Source organism: Echinococcus granulosus (genome assembly GCF_000524195.1).
Source record: "Echinococcus granulosus chromosome Unknown EG_S00004, whole genome shotgun sequence".
Lineage (NCBI taxonomy): Eukaryota > Metazoa > Platyhelminthes > Cestoda > Cyclophyllidea > Taeniidae > Echinococcus > Echinococcus granulosus.
Window position 1 is genome coordinate 1263568 of NW_020170384.1, and position 23023 is coordinate 1286590.

A 23023-nucleotide genomic window follows, 5' to 3' on the forward strand; every position below is an offset into this window, starting at 1 on the left:
GTACTTGTCCGCAAATTTTCCGAACTCAAAAATCTGTGGTTACACTTTTCGTGTGTTTCGGCGAAATAAACGCAATAGAAAGAACTGAAGATGCTTACGAAAAGAAGCAGAACACGTGCTAGAAACGTGCGTCTAAAGTGAATTTCGTACCTTATTTTGAGGTGAATGCAATTGGCGAACTGTTACATGGCGAAACAGTCTACGCCTATGTGGAGTTAATAATTGTTCACCAGAACTATAAACAACTTGTAGTTGAATAAACGAAAAGTATCCACCAGACCAATAGACATAGATGGCACGAAATATTGAGTCGTTCCAGCCCCTTTAGCGGATTTTGTATATTTCACTTGGGCTTAAACCACCTAAATTTGCCGCTTCCGTACCAGATTTTTCGTTTTGGCAGTTGGCCAATTAAAATGTCCAAAGACGTTGTGATCTTCCAATCAGTTAATTTAAAATTTCCGCTAAGTTGGAGATTTTATGACTGCTCGAGTTCGTCATCGTAGGTCCACAAGTCAATTCAAGCTAGCTCAATACTAAATCGTCATCGAGTCAAGTGATTTGCCCAATCCAAAAGACGCGTGCGGCTGTGGTGTTACAGCCCTATCGTGTTACCCTATGACATACGTATCAGCACGTCTTCGAGTCAATCTCTTGATTGCCTATAGGTCCATGCGGTCTAAACCAATGGAAAGGCGCTATACCTGGTCCAATCCGCGGTTGGCACAAACGTGCATTAAGCTCCGCTCTTGGCGCGTGCGCCCGCACATGCACATACAAGCGCTTGCATCCGCACACTGCTGGTTGAGCAAGGTACGGAACATCACTGCAACTGGCGTTTCTTCAGCAGGCTTCACTTCCCTTCCAGTGAAATTGTTGGGTATCAGAACATCCTCATGTCCCTGATCGATTTACGTCGGCCTCCCACGAGTGGGAAAATTCGACGAATCTTCCACGGCTCTCAGTCCCAGGTTGGCCATCGAAAACAGAGTTCACCTACCATCGCTTCCCAAGCCCTGCCCGGACTGGGACGTGAACTGTCCATTTCAGAGGTGGGCCAGCTCGCGGGAAAGACTGGTCGATATCTACGCATCTTTTGCGAACGCGTGTGTCCCTCTGCTAAGTTCAAAACCATCTTTGTACAGAATGATTACACGGTGGGTGAATGCATAAAAAGGGTGGTTATACAACTCTCCTCTGAAGGAAGTACTGTCGCTAGTCAAGTCAATCTCTTTGAAGTCATTGGTAGGCTTCCAGCAAATTCAAAAGCTATCAGCGAATCAGGCGCAGTAAATGATCCTGGAGAGGTGTTCAGTGAACTGAACTCACGTCCTCTACCCCCAGGGGAAAATATTTTAAATGTCTTTTCCCTCATGGCACCTGCACCAGGACTGTGTCGTCGTCTGGAATTGCGTACACAACCCCTTTCATCCGCAGTGACATTTCCATCCCGCATTCGGCCGAGAATCCATACCACGTATGATTCGATAAGTCCCAGTTCACAACTAACGGCACCCCAATGTCCGTTCCTCCTTTTGATCAAGGGGAGTAGGCCTGAAAGTGACCTTCTCGTGCACAGCTTTTCCAATATCTGTCAGGGCAAGCTAGGCGAAATGACAATGGGCACTTCGGCGTACAACGACATTCGTCTATACCTATCTCCAGAAGCGGGAATCTCTCGTGAAACAATGAATATCAATAGGGATCACTACAATGGCCTCAGATCACCCATTCGTTTCATCGCCAAAAGTCACCCTGTTAGCACCAAATCTAAGGCAATTCGTTTATGTATTTCTTCTACCTACAATGTTATTCAACCTGAGTATCCTTTCACAGTGATCCTTAACTGGGAGACACTAACAGACTCCAATACCTTCCCGATTAATAAATCTCTGGAACCGGGTGACATTCTTCGAATCGAGACGTTGAATCTCGTCTATGTGTTCCTCTTTAAGGACTCGGAAACAGTGGCCGAGCATAAGTTGTCTCTGGGCTTCCTCACATTACCTCAGTTACCCTCAGCTGGTGGAAAACCTCCTACAGGTCAAAACGGAAGTCGCTCTGCTGCGAGAACCGCACGAATCGATGCTCTCGTTCGAAAAAATTCCAACCTCAGTAACCACAGCGTTGGGGGCCCCAGCATCCTTCCAACCCCTTCGAGTGTGGGTGTGGTGGTGGGAACCCTGTTTCCTCGAACCTCTCCTAAGAGTGGGGACTCGAATTGGAGCGAAATAGGCGGCATTCTTCCAGATGTAGGAGTGGCAGCCGGGTGCTTTGCCCATCTCCTTCGGTCAGTTGTCAGGCATGGGTTGGGAACGAACGGGCAAAACTATGTGAAGCACTTCAACGAAGACGACGTGTTCCGGGAGATTAAGCAGGCCTTATCAATGGAGCTGGAGAAACTCAATCGGGTGAGTGGAGAATTGGTGTCTGTGCCTATGTACAATTTTATGGTACAGGTAAACAAATGCAATCTACCCTTCTCCACTGGGGAAGAATTTAGGGGGTGGCACTTTCTGTAACACTGAATTAGTCTTAAGGATACATAATATGTTTCCGGTTTTTTGTGACTTTAAATAGTCTTAAAATGGCAGTACAAAGTTTTCCATTTTTAAACAACCGAATTGGCTTTATGAGCTTTTTTTATCAAATAAGATGTGTAAAATACGCCATTTAGAATGTGACTACTTCCAAGTACTTTAAAACCTGGTGTGGCGCAGTTTGAAATACCACTTACGGAGGAGAAGTGTCTGTGCCTCTCTGGTATATTGCATTCTTTACCCAATTTTCCTGCGTAGGGACTTAAAAATTTGGGTCACAGAAAGCCCCGATTCAGCACTGGGGCGTGCGTGTCCTTATTAGTGCAGCTTTCGTAATTGCAGACACGCACAAGACTGATCCGTGGGTGTTGACACCACTCCGCCCCAGCCCAGCCCGGTCTTGAATTTCATTATCGTGCAGGCGTGGATAGAAATACGTACTAATCAAGGTACTGTTTGTGTGACGCCAAAATGGGCTTCGGGCATGCTAAAAGCCATGGGACCTATTCGAAAATCGTTCATCTATGAGATACGATCTTGGCGTTTTCTTTTTCAGCCTCGTATATGCTTAACGTCTCGGTTTTTCTGATTCCCGTCAGCGTCACAAATAGGTGCGATAGCTTATGACCTCAAACCATGTGGCAAAGAGGTTGATTTAATCGGAGACCAATTGCTAAACAGTATAATAGGTGTAGATGTTTCGTGGTCCGAGGTTAATTGCTTTTGTTTAAGTTTTGAGTGACGTTTGAATGGGTCATTTCCGTAGCACAAGTATCAAAGCTGCGGTTGTCAATTTTCCTCTGAGACCTTGGTGTTGACCGTGTGAAATATTCATCACATATTTATTTTGGATATGAGGACCTTGAAGGAGTGTAGACTTAAAAATTCCCATTTCCACTATTCGTTTCAACAATTGCCTACACGATGGAATTCAGTTTTTGTGGATAAAGCTCTCTCAGCCTTATGTTTTGCTTTCTCGAAGCAGGTGGGTGATTGTTGTGCAAAGAGAACCCAGTAAACACTTCCTAGCTGAGACATAGGCAATCTGATTTAATGGCGGACATTGGTGGCAGTTTGTGCGCACTCGAGCATGGTTTCACTCCCATTTGAGACCATTTCTTCAGGTTATATCTCTATCCACTGGACTAAATTGGCCAAAGTGCTCATGTAAAATTAGATTTACAAATTAATTGAAAGTCTGTTTTGATTGTGAGTGAAAAGTGATGGATGGCTGGTCGTTATAATCCGAAAGAGGAAAGCCGTTCTCATTGGATTTGATATTCGATGTACCCTCTTTCACGCCACCTGTTAAATAGAATCACGTGTCAACGACTTTGTTTGACTTGACACTCCGAACTATGCCTCTTTGAGTATAGGAATCCCACATTCAAACCCTCTTCTACCTAAAACTGGACGTGCACTCGGTTGGCAGGCAAAATACTTCACTCCGCCTTCTCGTAATCTCTACTGCCGTGGGTAAAACACGAAATACAGGATCTTTTGATCTCACAAGTCATTACGAGTTTTGGTAATCCTACTAATTACCTGCAACTCTGTTAATCTAATAGTCGAGTGGCTCGGAAGTTAGGGAACCAATTAGCACATCCTGCATTTTATTCCCATGGAGGATGAGGGATTGGTAATGCGGTGCCATCGAACTCGAATTAGAGACGAGCGCTATAATTGCTCTCCGGTGTACTCCCATCTCCAGTCATTATCTTGAGTTTTCCATCTTTTTCAAATTCTCCTCCAAATTTTGGCACTTCTAAGCAGGGAGAAAGGTTCGTAAGTCAGGAAATGAAATGGAAAGTGCAATTTTCTGTGAGAAGATTTTATGCAAACGCCTTGGAGCGTTCGGTAATGCCTTCGCTTTGCTTCTTCCGTTCTGACATTAGGCAGAAAAGTGGTCAAGCGAGATCGAGGTACTGGCAACTTTTTTACATCAAACTAGTAGCTGCCTTCTTGCATATGTAAATAGGCTAGGGGCCTCAAATATCTCTTTGTTGTAGACAATAGCTTTTCGATACAAACCGATTGTGGGTGTAATTGGAGATCTCTCTTCTTCAGTGATTCACCATCTAGGAGCGACTGAGTTGAATCTCAGTGAACCAAAGTAACTGCCTTTCTTCTTGTTCTCCTCAAATGCACTGGTGCATTGTCACTACGTTCCTAATCACACGCATGCATAAATTCGGTTGTGTGGGATTTCATGTGTGATGATATGGTGTGCGTCCCTCGAGATGGTGTCTCGTTGCGTGCTCCCAAAGTGACTTGTCAATTTCACCGAATGTGAAAGCAAACTAGCGTACGTCTCAGTGGCCCAACAGCCTGTTTCTCACCCGCAGATGCCGCTGCTTGTCTGACCCTGATTGACCTTGCCCCGATGACGTCAGTGATGATCGGCTCGATAAGGGTGTTATTACCACCACCTGATGATTTTACTTCACTCCAACTTAGAATACAAATTTTAGGTGAAGATAGGTGGTTTGCGACTATGAATGAGGCACACCTGGATTGCAATTCGAAGACATCCTTTTTCTGGTGCTTGTAGCAGTAGGTCTTATAGACCCATTAGAAGAAATTTGGCAAGTTCTCTTATGTACTAGTAGGCATCGAAGCGAGACATTTGGTGTTTTCCTTAATAATTGACACCGGTGATGACTACTTCGCATCATCTTGACAATGCTACGGTTTTTCGGTCGAATTTTTTGATTTTGTTTCTAATCATACAATGCGGAAGTATTTTAGCAAATAGCATCCATTTTTTACTTTTAGCTATCGCCTAATTGAGCGGTAGTAAAGTGAAATTGAAGAAGCGTTCGCTTAACGTTTTTTTCTGGTCTAACCCCACATTCGCTGTGATTTGCTTATAATCCGCTTTAGGCATTTAGCTGATCTTCACCAAGCGCCTCCTCATTTTGCAAGTATTCCTTTGAGGCGCTCTGTGGAACCGTCAGTTCCATTTTAATGTTGCATGCGATTTCGGGACTGACCTCCTAATGGGAGATGGGGCCATGCCCAAAAGTCGGTCGTCCGGCCGTACTTTCGACTTTTGGCAAGGTCACACTTCCTTCCCCGCTTTTAAATTCTGCACGGGTTTGAATAAGGGCACAGCATTTCTCGATTCATCGGTTCAATGCCATTTTGTTCCCACTTTGGTAGATAGCGCGCTCAGCAGTCTGTTGGGAACTTTAATGATATCCGAATATAAGGAGAGAAACGTCTTCTCAAAGGCAGATCAAACTGAAGAAAAGGGAGGCCTTTAAAACACAAATTTTACGTGCACTTGTCTCATGCCAACACAAGGAATTAATTACCAGTTCACCTAGTATCTATCACACCTTGAAATGCCGTGTTGTAGGGGCAGAGTGTTCTTATCTTAGCCCATCTCATGTCAAAGAGGTCTACCTATCTGAGGGTCTATGGCGCCATTATCACGCACATCACCTTGAGGATGATTGGTTATGTGGCTTCACAGGTATATGCATTCAAAGAAATTGAATCAGAAGAGTCGTGTAACTAGCCTGTTTACCTGTAATATAACTGCCTTGGTAATGTAAAAACGCAGATTTTGAGAGAAAATAACAACGCAGCTAAGTCATTTCGTCTGGGGCGGAGATCGTGAAAGAGAGGTGTGAGTTTACATCTGACTCACCTCCCTGTTGGCTTGCGCAGTTATGAAAATTCACTGTTTGTTTCTTGGCTCAGGGCTTCTGCCTAGAAGGAAGATGCAAAGCATGCCAAAACTCGACAATCATTACTGCCGTCTCCACCTGAGATGCCTTAACAGGCATGTGAGTCGCCAGGCTTCCAACCTCACAAATACAATGCTAATGCTTAGACCTTTCAGACTGAATTCTCCCAAGGCCAAGGCTACATGTCTAAACAGCCTGCAGTTAGGTGACATCCCATTATTGGATTTAAGCAGGGTGACACATTGCACCCCTTCTGCCTGGACAATTCAAGGCTTTTGAATTAAATGATGTTTTTGGTTGCCAGTTTACCAACCAATTTCTAGAATACTGAAATCCGAATAGGACAGATGGGAAGGGAAGTTGGTGCCTGCATTTTTGAGTAGGGTGACTGATCATTCACCTAGAGATGGGAATTTTGAATTAGCTGTAGGCCCGTACCCATGTGTATGTGTTGACGGCAACGGCAGTCGGAATTGCATTATCTCGACGTGCACATCTGCACTTGACTGTGCCGGACGCGAAATTGCGAGCAGCGAAACGACAGTAAACTCCTCTCGTCAACAGTCCAGGGAACTTTAAAAGTACTGCTGTTTAGTTGGAGAAATTAAAGACTACCAATTTCCCCCTCAAATGCGCGGGTGGGTAGGTGGGTGAATTTCACATGGCTACATTAAGATAATGCATTACTTTGTGACAGGTGGTAATAGGGGCTCAAGCCGCGCTGATGTTAATCACATTTCGATGCTAAAACATGTGCTTCCGTTCTCCATTTTTAAGAAAATTTTGTTATTGAGCATAAGTTTGCTGCACTGCCGTTTCGATGAGATCTAGTTATTGACATATTCAAGATTTTTTTCCTGGATCTCAGTATGGGTAACTGAAGTGACTTGCTAGAACTTATAGGGACTAGTGCGCTTTATTGTGCTCCTCCTATCTTTTCATTATCTTGTATCCTTGTAGCATAAACATTGGTTGAGCCTGATAGATTCGATTTGAGTTTACCGATTTCCCTAGCTGAGTCGAATTTGGCTCCGAAACTGTGGTTGCAGGCGTTCCTCATCAGCTTTGATGTATGGCACTTGGGGAAGGTGCGTTGCGCACTTTTTGAAGGAAGGTGGAAAGAGAGAAAGCTACCGTCCTAGCCTGTCTCGTTCTCCATACTTCTCCGACGATGTTGCCTCAAGTGTCGACCATCACCTTCTCCTGGCATCGTTGTCCGATAACCGCATCATCGCTTGCGAAACAGAATGGACACTAGGAAAATGGAAATGGGATAGAGACGGAGGTGGCTAGAACCAGTTTGTTTGCCTCGAATACTGAAGTACCTTTTAAAAAGGGCAATTTTTGTCACAAAAAATGAATGGTTGGAACAGTCACCGTAGAAACGATCGACTGAGGCATCTTAGTGCACAGCTGGGACCAGGTCTTGCTCATGAAGCGCGACTGAAACACATGCCTAGGGTCTGTCTGTTTTTAATGACCTTAACTACATCTCTCACACAAAACCTGCGTTTTCAGTAAACGTGTCAACTGGTATTATATATTCAGGAAAGATATTACCATAACCATATTCTTTAACTCCTTATGCGCCATTAAAGAATGGAAGGCTGCCGTTACTAATTCAGCAAATTGGCTTGCTGGTACGGTGATTTGGGTGGAAGATAGCAATTATACCACTTTCTTCTCTTTTGATCATGCAAAGTTTCTTTGATAATCTGAATCAGAAGAGCCCGTGAAATGTCTATCACGCCGTTGGGTGACTTAAGAAAAGTACCATGGTGATAATTTCTGTCTAGTGAACTTGATAAAGGTGATGCGGTTTGGGACCTTTTCTACAGCTTCCTAATGAAAATGAAACATAGGCACGAAGACTACATTCAGGCTACTCACAGAGTCGCATTAACTTTATGATGTAAAGTGGCAAAGGTATGAGGAAATATCAGAGCCATCTTGGCTTCAATTGGGCTTGCCGGTGTTCCCGAACTCGATTCGTGATTTAAGATTTGCTGATCTCTTCCATTAGTAGAAACGCCAATCACTAGTTAGTCGTCCTAAGTGTTATTCATTTCGCAGAGCGAGTCGTTTTAAAAACCAACTTCTTGACGGTCACTCAAACGAAATCTTGCTCTGCAAGCAGTTTCATTTCACTCGAAGGAGGATTTGAAGTGTATCGCGGCACTTGCAATTTGCTAGTGACACGAATTGTATTTCGTCCAGCTTCTGACTAGATTGAAACCTGGTTTTATGGGTTTTTGTTGCTTCTGTTTTTGTCGTTAAATAACTTAAGGGCTTTCCAGACCCCCCACTTCTTGTGCAATCATTCACGCGTTTTTTTTTCTGCGGCATTTTTCATTGTTCACTAGAAAAGGCAAAGGGCGATCTCATTATGATTCATGCTTAGCACTTAGGCATACCATTTTCAAACGCAAGAGTAATTTGCACATTATCAAAAATACAGAGGGACTTTTGAAATTGTTCGTGCTTTGATTAAAGTTGAGTCAACTTGATGGGTCTCAGTGTCACATTGAAAATTGCCAATAAGTGGAGGGAATTTGTTGTCTAGTCGTAAACTGCTGAGGTAACGGTGGGTAAATGGAGTGCCTTGCCAATGTAAGGCACAAGCAGCGTTTCCGACTCACTTTACAGCCGTAATAAATTGGAGATGTCAATTCTCGTGTCGTCGTGACCCGTTAGCGACTAGCTTACTCATTCTGTGGTTCTAAAGGTAGCTTTACCCTAACCGCGTGGCATGACTAGGAAGAACGCAGCATAAGCAATATGAGAAGGCCTCAATACAAAATCTATGAAGGTCAAATCACTAAAGATAGCAAGATGAATATAAACACCTTTTGTGCTTTTAGCTGGCCTCACAACATCTAACTCCAGCAATATGGGAGGCGACTTTCTGTTACTACGTGGCGCAATATCTCTCACCAGGTTGGTTGAGGAGCACAGTGTCCCTACCGTCGCGTATTCAGGTGGCTGAGCGTCATCGCAGCAGCAGCCGCGTGCGCAGCGCAGACGGAAATAGCAACAGCAGCACCACCGACTCTCCTTCCGACGTCTTCAATTCGCCCCTCCAGAGACCACGTCAACTATATCCCGCGAATGCTACCGCCCCCGATATTGGTGAGAACTACGATCCCGACTTTGAGAATCTGCCCATGCTTTCGGCGTTGCGCGACAAGGTTGCTGTGGAGGCTGAAGCTGTTATGAACCGGGCAGTTCAAATGTCCCTTAAAGTGGGTTTCATTGCTCCCCTTCTCAGAGTCTGGAGAACAATTTTTGTATAGGAATATGAGACCTATGTGAGGTCAGATATGACGCGACCCTTGAATAGTTCATATCAAGTACTATTAAGGGTAGTGGTCAGAAAGAAACTCTACTACAAATGCACAGAAAAGCTGGGCGACTACCAGGATAGGTGAAGTTGACGCACCTCCAAATTGGCAGTGCAGTGCCTGAGTGACGGAAGATGAAAGGATTCATATTGTTAAATTGAGACCAAAACCAAAAGATACTTTTTTGGCACTGTTTATTAGACTTTTTCACTCCTCGACAAATGGTAAACGCGAGATCAGGAATTCGTGGATATGCAAACCTACACAAATGCCTATGGTTTTATGATGGGTAATTACATACCTATGTTTTGGTAAACGAAAGACGAAACCACAGGAAGGTGGTGCTAGTATTGTCTTGCTAGTGAATCATACACTTGGTGAGAATCCTCCGAGGGCTGATGTTCGTTGAATGCTGCTATATTTACCAGGATAAACCGCATTTACTCCAGGACTTGTGCTGCGTTTCCCAATCAAATATTTGATGTGTTGAGGCTTCTGCTTTTCCCATTTAAAAATTCCCCACTACCTGAATTGCTTACGTACGTTTTCTTGGGCTGCGTATTGTGGTACGATTACGTTTGGACTATTAAGACAAGAAATTCACAAGAACGCGATTCGTACGCCCACCGGGTTTGATCAATTTAAGCTTGAAAGACATAAAAAAATTCATGACACTTCTTTACGCCGCATGGGGCAGACGTCCTCTCACTTCACCACTCTATGGGGTCACAGCAACGCCTGTGTTTACATTTAATCGGGCGTATGGAGGTGCTTTATGCGTGGGCATGACTGGTGAATCACCAGCGCCAATGTGCTGTGGCGATTGGGAGGCTGTTCTTGCAGGCATTGAACAGGTCTCAAGAAATGGGGTTACGCGCCTGCCCGCAGAATGACATGTGGAGAAGACGGCTTGTCACCCACCCTTTCTCTCACGCCGATAATTGTGCTGTGGGAGGTTAGGCAGGGAGCAGTCTTGAGTTGATGCGTTTTGATGTGAAGTAGCACGTGCCACCGAGACTTGAAGTGCCTGATAGACTAACTCCAATTCGTCAGAATCGATGGCACTCTTCCACCTGTCATAAACCCTAGGCGTGTTTCATAAGATTTGCAATTTGTTTGAATATGTCCCTTAAGGTGTCAAGCTGAGATAAATTTGGGAAACTTTTTAAATTACAGATCAAATATAATTTACTGAAGTGCTCTAGATCATGGTATTTCATTTATTTATTATTACAATAATAACAGATTACTCCCTTTCGCCTTTGACTGAGTCAACACTGCTCGAGTTCGATCTACGTGGAGCTCTTGACAAAAGTCTATGACATATCGGTGTCGCAGACCACTCCCACTTGGATATTAATACCAGCGAGGCGTTAATTTAACATTTAAAGTGGCAGAGAATGGAAGTAAGAGGTATTGTTCCATCATCTATTTATGATTGAAGTCATTCTGCCACTTTAAAAGGCCCTTTCGCAGCTCCGAGGCTTAGCATCGAATGCTAGAATCTGGGTGCGCCAACTCAGTTTCAAAGCGCCGAATTAGCTCCAGCTACTCCCGCATGTGACGTGCAAGGGCGAGCATGCTTTGCATGGACTCAACAACCAGCCTCTTTGGGAGACAGATTGCTCGTCTCATGGGCCCCTGCTAAAGGAGCATAATACTTTCCGGGAAAACATTAGTAAATCAACTACGGGAGGCTTAAATAGGAGAGTTCTGAATTTTCCCGCCGTTGGTTGATTGAATCGCCAATGAGTGTACTGTCTTCGGCAGATCATAATTTCTTTATAAAGGCCTTGTGTTGGCGGGGAGTTGAGAAATGCGAGAACAACAAATTCACATGGCAAATTAATAAAATACCTCAGAATTTAATATTTATGACCTGTTAAAAAGGCGTACTTGGGACTAATCGTTCCCACTGTTGCCATCAGTGGTGTGAAGAAGAAGAAGAGGGAGCCTTGCAGGCAATTGCATTGTGCATGCCATGTTTTGGTTGCTTCATAGAGGGTAAAGAAACTGTAGTTTATCCTTCAAAACCCACCACTAGTTGTTTTCAAGGCAAAACGGTTACTATCATGTAGGTCTGAGCGCGTGTACGTTATTCCAGATAAAATCTGCCTGAAATGCTTAGAACAACACCTCTTACAGAGGTAATTTACAGATAGTGACGGCTATAATACCTTCGCACCTAATCATTTATGATCTTTGTGTTCAGTTCTTGGTGCATAAAACTTCTTCCTGATGGCTATTAAACAGGTGGTCATAAAATGTATATTGACGGCTCAAAATCGTTGAATAACACCTTGGAAGTGAGCGAATTGCCTCGCTTTTGCACCACCAAAAGGTGAATAACATCTTGTGTCAGTGAAGTTGCATGCCAGTTGACAACCCTTCACTAACACGTAGATTAAGTGAGCTATGTATACGCGTGACTGTGATGGAGAATCGTTTCGTTGTTCACATTTATTATGCAGCTTAAGAAGCATCACTGCATACTACAGATAACGAGGCTGAAGTGAATTTCCATTTTTTATACGTCTAACACAAATTCTGACATACAGTCATGTTTTTCGAGCCCCAATTTGGTAAGGCAGTGAAATATTAAAATGAAACGAGTGTTCTCAATCTGGATACAATAAAGGAGTGGGAGTTGTTGTAATTATACATGTGTTCCGGATTTATTTGAACATGCTTTAGCAGCTGATTTAAGCAAATGATTTTGACTTAAACAAAAATAAATGTTTTTTACATTTTTGCTAAGGTAGTTTTAGCAAGTCTACCTGGAATTACTCCTACAGAACGCCAATAAGGCCCGTTGGAGCGTCTTCTAATAGCACCTTTAACTGGCATCTCGAAAATTACCCTAAGGTGTGGCAAATAAATTTATCGAGTACGAGTATATCATCAACAAAATACTATATCTTCGTCTGAAGAGCGTGGAATCATCTTCAGGATGATTGCTATTGAAGGTGGGGCTTGAAATCCACTTTTGTAGGTGGCCTCAAAGGGAGTGACCAAGATCTGTCGCCTCTTCAGTAGTTCCCCAGGCGATGAAACAACGCGACAGATTCGTGATACGCAAGCCGCCCTCTTCGATAAGTTGGATTGGACGGGAGACGCGATCACTCAGGCGCTGTCTACACGTAGCCAACACTCCGAGTTGCCCTCGAATGGGGCGACAGCGATTCGGCTAACGCAGGCTCAGCCGTACAACGGCCGTGACACCAGCAGAGGGAGGAGGTCGACGTCGACAGCTAAGTTGGAGACGGATGGAGGTGATAGCAGTATGGATTCCTCGCCACGACGGAATGACTCCAGTGTAATTGACTCGGACGAGGAGGAGGAGGAGGCAACTTCACCCTCAGGATTCAGCTCGCTCAACTGTGACGATGAGATGCCCTTGACTCCGGGAGAGGAAGAGGATACGGGATTTGGAAGTAGTGCCACTGGAGGCTCAACGAAGGGAGCACAGCAGTGGATGGAGAGTGTTTTCTTTTGTCGATTCATTATCGGACTTTCTAAACGCATTATCGAGGAGTTTGTCGAAAACCGTAAGTAGAAATTCGGGCCATTTCAAAGATTTAATCCAGGCCAAACCAGGCCTCTCTTGGAGAATCAACACTCATCTCGATATTTTAGCTAACACACTTAAAAGTGACTTCATTCGTGTGCATTTCTTCTAAAATTGACAAGATAATGCATCTCGCCTTCGTTCATAGGTGTGGCGCAACCATTTCACCAACTTTCAGTACCGTTTTCCCCATGGAATTGCGTGAATCTTCCTAACCTCTTTGCCTTTTTTACCCATATGCACATCCTCATGACTTCTTCATTAATTAAAGGCAATCAGACAGCCATGAGATTGGTACCCTAATGGGCGACAGCCTCAGTTATATGCAACCCCCGATTGTCTTGCCCGAGCCGGTCATCACAACCATTTTGTATATTTCGTATCCATTTACGATAACTATTTACACCCAATCGTGTCACAAAGAGATGTGGGATGGTGTTCTTGGTCTGCGGGTCAGCACACTTTGGAACATGCCTTTTGTGGAATGCGGTTAAAACCAGACGGCCCTCCATTAGGTGCAATGATTTCAAAGCTCCTAACGCACCATCTGACTTCGTTTTCGTTTACTTTTGCGACCAATTTGTTGGCTTTTGAAAGAGTAAGACACTTTGAAGTCTTTTTCTGAACGAATCTTGCTTTCACTGAAGTAGACGAGTCTAAACAAAGTGAAAACGCTAAGAAAGTCGAGGGGTAATAACAGGATGACAAACGGAGTGGAAAAATAAATGCAGACCTTCTGTCACTCGCCTGTGCTTTTACTGTTAATGTGGATGCTATGCAAATTAAATAGATCTCTTTGACAAGAATGTCATCGTAAGGATCTGTTTCTTCCGATGAGTAGGTGATTCTCGGTCGGCTTGACATTAAACTGATTTTCGACCTGTCTATTACATCCTTATTTTACATAGAGAGAACACCAGCCTCCGTTCATGCCTGAAGAGGTATGACTTTGATTGCTTCTTGTTGTAGGTGCGCTGGTGATAAATTGGGAGACGGGGACACAGGTTTTGAACCTGGTGAAGGCACTTAGCAAGTGGATGCACAACGCAGGGGTGCAAAATTACAAGGAGGCTCTGCAGCTTCTGCACGACTTTGCCAGGCTGATGGCCACTCCAAGACAAGAACTTCTCAATGTAGGCGTCTCAGTCCACTCCCCCATTCCCCAACCAAAATCGGTCTTTTTAGCGCCCTTTTTATCAACACGTCCTAAAATAGGGCCTTGAAACAGGTAGCCACCCTCAGACTGAGAGCATCCCGCATCTATTACAGCATTCTAAACTCCACCAAACGGGCTGATCTAGTGTCACAAATGCGTGACGCATGTAGCTAAGTCAGAAAAATTGCCTTGTAACAGCAGCCTTAAAGTTGATTAATTGCAAGAGTTGAGCCTCTTCCTTCAAAGCATTCATCTGTTCAAAACAAATTAAATATTTAGTGGCATGAACCCAATATTCAAGATATCTTACTGCCTGCTGCATAACAAGTCAGCCATGTGGAAGAGCATGAGACGCTTACAGGAGTGAAGACACGGCTTAGAACTCAACCTTGTGGGTGCAGTTTCTTGTGACTTTGTGAAGATTTTCGGGAACTCGATAATGCTTTTAAGTTGCCGCACGGGGATGGGCTAACCTACTTTCTGTCTTCGGCATTAATAATAGAGGGAACTGGATTGAAGTGAATTACCCCTTAGCAAAGAATTTTGATTTTGAAAGTAAGTTGCTGGATTTCTGACAATGGGGCTTTGCGGAAGTCTTAGACTGATCTACCTCTAGAGAATCATAAGATCCTGACCTGATTGTGCTCTAGATTGAACTGGAATCACGAGTTACGTGGATGTGATTTTGTCGTCATAGTTGCATGGGTTGTTGTAAAGAGTTTTAAACGTCCAATCTTAGATGTGTAGTTTAAAGGAAGATGTTAAACTTTGGAAGACTTTCTTTTCAAAGGGGGATTGATGAGGAGCTGGACTTAATTTAGAATATAATCAACAATTTAAACAATCTGCTTTCCTCATGATTAATTTTATGAGCCTGTATGCGCTATGGATGGCCTGCTAGAATTCCCGATTTTGATGAAGTGTATAACCAAGGATTTATTCTAGCACAATGATTTAATGTGTACTTGAGGTACTAACATCCTGGAGAGTTTTGGATGTGCTTCCTTGAGAAGCATGGAAACGCCCATGCGAAATCCCTACCACTTTCAATTCACTCAGAACCTACCAAATTTCCTAGTAAACTATGGGAAATATGTGCTTTCTATTTAGATGTCATGGGAACAGCTTCGCACGAAACGACCTACCCTACCACCGTCGCTGCTCTACTTCCTGTTGAAAAACTACGAAAGCGGCAAGGCGATGCAAAGTGCCCGGGGATGGTTTACTAACGATGACAACGTGTTACGAGAAAGTCGTGCGTTTTTGTCAGTTACATGCTTTTAGCTTACAAAATGAGATAGCACTTGGAGCACTTTTCAACATCTTGTAGCAATTGATGCCGTCAACCTATATGCAAAGCATTGGCAAGAAATCGGGCAACTTTGCTCACTGTCTAGATTCCAGAGGGCGGAAATGGCCCATCGACCTCCTGACCCAGCCAAGCTTTTCAGCACTGTACAGGCAAAGATTGCTGTCGATTTGTTCGACAGGACGCTAGGTGAATATCTATTTTCTTCACATTTTTGCGAATGTGAAAAGTATTACGGTTTGTCTCTTATAATTAACGCTACTGATGTTAAACGAGTAGGCGATCAGGTTGAGAATTTCTCCCTGCTCTGATCAATCAAAAAATTTCATTTAACAACAATTTTTTTTATCCAAGCCGAGCACCGTCAAGTCTTCAGGTGGAATGCGCTACTAAAGGGCTATCGACCGCCAACCTCAATGCTGAAAGATAGCGGATCTGTGTGCAGTTCAGGCATCCGCATGAATAGCTCGCGATTGGGTAGTCAATTGCCCGATTTGATTCGCTTAAAACATCACGGTAGTAGCGATTCTAGCGATATTCGCGATTTTGCTGAACTCAATGCGGAGGTCAATGGACCTAAATCACATACCTTCGATACACTCGATATCCCCCGTCCGACTCTATCTTTCGAGGGACCCAGTCATTCCATTCTGGTTGGTGATTGCTTGTTTCTCTAGGCCTAATGAAAGTACATTTATAATCATAAACGCATCCCTAGAAGGTTAGCAAAAGTTAAATAGTTCTCTTAGAAACCTAGGCATGATAAAATTGGTTTCGTGAATAAACTTGATGTTCTACATAGGTTTAAACTGTCATATTTTTGATTCATTAATTTAATTCAGGCTGTCATTATATAGACGAGGAGCAAATAATAGGTGCAGTTTATGATAAAATGAAAACGTCAGTGCTTTTGTATTTGCACATCCAGACAGGTCGACCCTACAACAGCCGACGAGCGACAGCCTCCGAATTAGGAGGAGTGAGACGAACGGACGTGCAGCATGTAGTGCCGGTTCCCGGTGGCGGTTTCCGTTCCCGCGTCAGGGCATACGAACTCGGTGCCTCGTCACCTCACTTGCAGGATTGGAGCATCTCTGGCACCACATCATTGTCAAGGGGGCGGAACTGCGCTCGCCGCAGTGCTCTTCGTAGTGCCGGACTCTTCGGCTCCAGCCTCAATATATCTCAATCTCCGGACCCTCTTAGGCGATCCCAAGAGGCTCAGAGGATCCGTGATGACTGGTCTGAGTTCAAGAAAAGCCTTTCCCATCCTACCACGCCCTCCACTATCGAACCTGATGCGGAGACCCTGAACGGCAGTTTTTCCATCCACCTCCCCGCTGTGATGATCCAGTCGAGCCAGGATTTCAGTAATCCCCCACGCAGAAGGCGTGAAGATAGCCTCTCCTCTTTCACGGACTGGAATTTGCGCAAGTCACAACAAAGCCTCATCAGTGTGGATTTGGACAGATCGATCGCTAGTTCTGTGATAAACGTGCAACTGGATAAGGTTGCCAATGAAACGTATGGGCTGAAGTTCGTCGAGGGACATGTAGGTTCTCTCCTTAAATTTCTTTTCTGCGAGGAGGTAGTGCATAAAATTTTACTGCAATAAAATGCCACTTTTAACGATGATTTCTCTTTCGTGTCCCGTACCAGAGGATGCACTGACTGTATGCTAAAGTGTGCGCATACTTTCTTGGCTGTTGAGGGCTCGAAAAAATTTCATGCGTATCACCTCCTGCTGATTGTGTAATTATGGTGGATACAAACAAAAGTCGTGCAATATTTGCCCATTCAATTCACGAAAACACTCCTTTTTGGAACGTATAGTCTGTAGCATTTTTGAAGCCCTTGCTAGACTTAAACAGACCAGGCTTAAACCAACTTTGTCGTCACTGTCTTTGAAGTGCACCAACAAAACCAGTAGTTGACCCTAATGGTGGATAATTATGACAGCTGCCCATACAGAATGCTTCAAATCAAAAGCAAAAAAGCACTGCATTTTTGGTTTTAGATGACGCGATTCGGCCAACTGGGAATCTACGTGAAATCTATCACACCAGACACCTCAGCTTCGCGTGCTGATATCAAATTGGGGGACCGAATACTCGCCATCAATGGAAAAGATGTTACCGAGATGACCTTCAAAGAGTAAGCTTTACCTGCCTCATCCTGATGCTTATTTGAGTGACTCCTCCGACTCTGGTAAACTTCCGTCACTTCCTGAATCAGTGCGGCGGCTCTTTGTAGTGAGAGCAAACGATAGCTGTAGCAATTAAAACTTCACAATAAGTCAGGTGAAATCTGGTTTATGTAACTCAGCAATGCAGCCGCATAATGGATGGCAAGAACAACTTCGGTATAGCAAAGGATGTAGGACTCTTGAAATAAGCCTTTTTCAATTACTCAAAGGTCACAAAAGAGCAAATACTTTCGATTTTTTGCTCTGGTATGAGGAGAAACTGACATATTTCAATACAGTAGGATTTAAGAGTGCCTCTAAACCAACCTAAGACAGACCGTCTGTCGCTGTACTTTCTGACATTGGAAACGCTTGCAAATGATTGCATTCAGAGTTTCTGAAGATTGGAGATTCGTCGATTCACCACCATCACTTGTGAAATGTTCACAGAAAAGAATGCTGCTCCATGGACCAGGGAATCAACATGTCTAAAATTGCCACTGACAAATTCTTTTTGACAGCTGTCTTTGAAGCGTCTTGGTGTGTCACAAGGAAATGTGAGATTTAGACGGAGAATCTCCAAGTCGTCGAAAGAGTACTCCTTCCCGACCAATAATCGCGGGCGTAGAAGCCAGTGGCAGTTGTGAGTCTGGTTAGAACCTTTGGTGCATGTCCCTTGAAGCTACTGCGTGGCCTTGGGATGCAAATTCCGCTCGGTCAATGCAGTGGAGTTGGTGTCCTATTAACGGTTTGACTGATGATAAACTCTCTCATACGGAATCGCTCAAAGCTGTCCGATATGTCAGTAGGAACCATTGCAAGGTATCGGCATCTGCACCCTTCTCTCGTGACTTCTTTAATGCTCTCCTGAAGTTATCAACAAATTTCGTCCATTGTCCGTTGAATTGAGGATGAAGTGGCGCAGAGCCATTATGCGTACCAGCTTGATGGCAGCAAAAGCCAAGTCATGGAACTCCTTCATAGTGAATTGTGCTTCGCTGCCCGTGAACAACGTCTCTGAAAGCCCTTACTAGATGAAAATTTGGCCTAAAACTTTTATCGTCTTGGTGGCCATAGGAAGAAATACAGGTGTTATCTCCGACTCCTTTGGAAAGGCATCTACCAGCATGAGGTGTGAGAAGTCGCTGATTGGACCGACAAAGTCAAAGTGAAGTTATGACCAGGGTTTCTCTGGCTGAGATTAGGGTCATAACGGCGATTTTGCAGGATTTTTTGCTGTCTGTTGAACTTCAAGTATGATCTTTGGGCGAATCCGAGCAGCAATTATAAGGTAACCTTCCTGACGATTGCCGCTGACTGCTCGGGGGCTGTGGTATTGGTGTGCACCTGATTGCAGATAAATTTAACCGACGGTTCCTCTAGGCTCAGTTTGTTGGACCAGCCGAGACCATAAATGTTGCAATTGGCCTTCGCCATGTAACGCATCCTAGTGAATGATGCGTCATGGAAGGATACCAGGCACCAGGGCCATCCAAAGTCGTCAGTTGGCCATCGCCTACACCAGCCCTGGTTCAGGTTTTTCTATTAAACAGACAGTTTGCCAAGTCGACACCGGAGTTTCTCCAATACGACAGTAGTTTCATAATTGGTGTCCAGTTGTAGTCGAGCTGTTTAGTCATTGAATCGGATGGTAATGAAGCTTCGGCGACCGGATGCGTTTATCTGGGGGCCGTTCATCACAGCATATCCATTGGGCTTCCGTGCCACAGGGACGCCAGATTCCGGCCCCTTATCCAAGTGGCATTAGCGATAATCGAAGGTAGAAGCTAGTAACTTTGCTAATACGTTGAGGTTGCCAACAAATTATCTTTGGACCAATTCAAGTGGTTGAAATCACTACTACTCTGGTTAGGCAAAGTTTTCGTCACATTGGTGGCTTGGAAAAATCTATCACTGTGCCTGTAACATCTTTGTCTTCGTATGGACCACAGATACTACCTCTGGTCACTCTGAAAAGGCATTTTCTAAAGAGAGGTAGGAGATGGCATTGAATGAGTGAAGTCGTGAACATGGTTTCTTTGACCTAAGCCAGGATATGGGAAGGGATTTTTGAGGATTTTCCGCTGTTTATTATTTTTGATAGTGTCTGACAACGTGTACATCACCTTCGTTTGCCTATGGCCAAAAAACACGATTTCTTACTGCTGCCAGGATACCCCATGCAAAATTAGTGGGGTACCCTCAGGGGCGGTGACATGGGCAACAAAACATCGTCGCTAAACATCAAATCGCCTTTGGTAAAGCACGGTGGTTCACGGTGACGGAACAAAGGTTTGAAGTCATCGATATGTGAGAAAATTTGCCCTTTATTCCTCGCAAAGTTCATTGCCTGAATCAGAAAGTTGTCCTATTTTGGCCCATCATGGACTTCTGCAGCGGTTGTTGGAAAGTTTCTAACCGTATGGGCTAAGTGAAAGGCCGATGCAAACCTTTTGGTGGTTGCCATCGACCATGCATAGGGTACGCCAGGGGATTGTACTTGACATATAAAATTAAATGTCTTGATTGGACTCGAATGGCCTTCGTATTATTCTCAAATCAGACGGTGTTGCTGAAGGCATCTCCTATAAGTCGGACAGATAAAACACACTCTTCCTATCTCAGGAGGCTCAAATTCTCCGTTTTACTCTAGGACTTGTGACCTTCTGAAGGACTGTATCTCCCGAGTGACGCTGACAATTCAACGAGGCCTCGTAGAGAACCCAGATGACCTCCTCTGCACATGAGATTGTCGAATTTGACAAATTTGCCCCTAAATGACTGATTACACCTGTCAGCCTACGTCTTTCGTGTATTTTTTTGTGCTTGCCGCCACCGCATATCCTCTTCTCGCCATATTCTTTTCTCTTTGCAAATTACACTGCTTGAAGGAAGATAAAGCGACTCCTTCCATTATGGTACTCGTCCCTTCCCTCCTCTCCCCTCCCCTGCTACCCCGCAACGTATCACTCCATTCCGAAGCAGGGTTTCAATGATTTGGTTTGGAATTTCATCTTTTTAATACCTGAGCACCTGCATATTTTATCTTATGCATAGTTTACAGTGCGAGTGATCAAATAAACTTTCCAATAAGTGCTTGTTTGACCCTCCGAGTTATGAAGGTTCCGTGATATTCATTGCTCCGATAAAACGACATAAACAATGATCTTGGGTTACCTAAATATCATATAGTGTGCTAAAAAGTGGGTTAAGGTAGAAATCCACTCTGCTGCGAAAATTTGCTAGGAAATGCACCGCAGTGAAAAAAAAATTATGTAATATTCGTTGTAGATCGTGAGACAGTAATAGACACATGAGCCGTAACGAATTGCTACCACCCACATCAGCAATACATATCCGCATGAAAATGAGAGCCGTTAGGTTGAAATCCCACAATTTTATGAAACTCCGAAGTGAGGAGTTGAATTTAAGGATTAAAATTACTTTGATTGTAAAATACAGCTTTCTCTCCTTTTCATCCGTTTGTGGTGAGTGATTTCGCCATAGCGTGTCGCAAACAGATTGGCTGAGTTGAAAACACCAACATGGTCGGAAACAATTACACCTTAGTGACTTTGTGAGCAGCAGTTAAGTTAATGAAAAATTAATGAAGTTGGCGCATGATTGATAACTTCAGTGAAATTTTCCCGGGATAGCTTTAAATACATCATTCCAGTAAAGGTGGAATGAGGTCAATACTACTACTTGTAAGATATTATTGCTTAGAGTAGCTACTTGGCTTACTGGATTGTGCCCACCACGAGGACTGAACAAAGTCGGGCGGCAAAACATAAGGTCAGACGGAGAGCTGGCAGTCAGATCGGTAGGTCAATCTTACGAGGCAGCGTTGTCCTAAATAGCAGCAGCAGAAAGGAAAGTTAGTGATTTGCCGGCACTCTTTAGACATGTGAAGCATGTAGCTTCACCAAACAAGTGAAAGGAATCGTGACTTGAGATAGGTGGGTCATTTGGCCGTCGCAGGAAGCGTATTTTACAAACTCGAATTGCTTTTGTCGCAAGTCATTCCGGATTTTTACCAGTACATGTTTAAGGCAACCCAGATGGCGCCACTTTGCGTTTTTCACTCACCACTGTCATGCGTGCAACTTATTATTCACCCACTCGTCACCGTCTCTTGCTCGCGAGGTCTGCGTTCGATTTCCAAGCCAAACCTACTCCGCCCTCGTAAGTCATTTAATCATGCCATCTTACTATCTTACGAAATTTTGAGCATTAGTTGTATCTAGGGCGGCCTTTCTCATCAGTTAATGAATGCCGTCGATTAATGTTGTATTTTCTATGGTACCCTAGTACCCAAAATCACTTGAAGCAACCTTGACACACCACTCGATTGAGTGCGTCGCCTCGTGTAGGTGAATGGCGCGATTTTTGGGAAAGCCACTTCATTGAGCATTAATTTTTGTTCTATGCATCTTCGCTAACTGGTACTTACCCTCTTCTCACAAATGTGGAACGTTTGTGATGAAATACCACACACAAGCGTATGTGAGAAAGAGGGCATATGACTGTTATAAGGATCCCGAGCTTTAAGTCTTAGGAAGAGGTAAACTTAGGCTGCACTAATACATTTTCTTATGAGTCAAATTTTTGCGTGTTGAAGAGTGCAAAGATAGGTCTGTTTCAAGGAAGGATTTCTCCCACATTTGGTGCGTAAAATTAGGTGATACCTGTAGAATGGCACTACAGTCTCGACTTTCATGGACTGATGAAAAAGACCCAGACAGCAAAAGAGAACACCTTGCTTTCTTCAATTTCCACTTCCCTAATTAAAATAGCCGTATCATCAATCCCGATAAGATGTTGCTTTCCGAAAAGAAGCTTAAAGCTTTCATGAAACCTGTGCATTTTCTTGATTGGGACGGTTTTGTATACTAGCTATTCTACTCAGCACTCAAAAGTTTGATAATCCTCAAAAGTCGTTTTACCGTGACATGACCACAAATGGAGCGTTCCTGCTTCGTTCATGTTTTACATCTGACATGGCTATTTTGCAATGCAATGTGTGAACTCTTGGATCGTGATCTTAATTGTTCGACACTTATACCTCGACTTTACGAACCCTGTGAACGTGCCTGATGGTCATTGATGGCACCCATCTAATGTCCTTACTCGATTTTGACATGCTTAATGTGAATTAGAGTGTGGAGCTAATCCGCTCACAACAGTGAATCGCTATAGATTCGGTATTAGAGGAATATGACTTTGCTA

General features: G+C 43.9%; 1 protein-coding gene across 1 annotated transcript; it reads left to right on the forward strand. All coding sequences in view use genetic code 11, as the record gives it.

The window, feature by feature from the left end:
* Positions 1-618: 618 nt before the first annotated feature.
* On the forward strand, positions 619-20541 carry EGR_01128 (Ras-associating and dilute domain-containing protein; the record flags this gene model as incomplete). The annotated part of the gene is made up of 11 exons (XM_024490377.1): positions 619-813; positions 888-2411; positions 9097-9477; positions 12569-13124; positions 14114-14277; positions 15411-15555; positions 15631-15798; positions 15964-16262; positions 16538-17161; positions 17627-17763; positions 20448-20541. The coding sequence occupies 11 exons, from the start codon at positions 619-621 to the stop codon at positions 20539-20541; spliced, it is 4287 nt and encodes a 1428-aa protein (XP_024355196.1).
* Positions 20542-23023: the final 2482 nt, after the last annotated feature.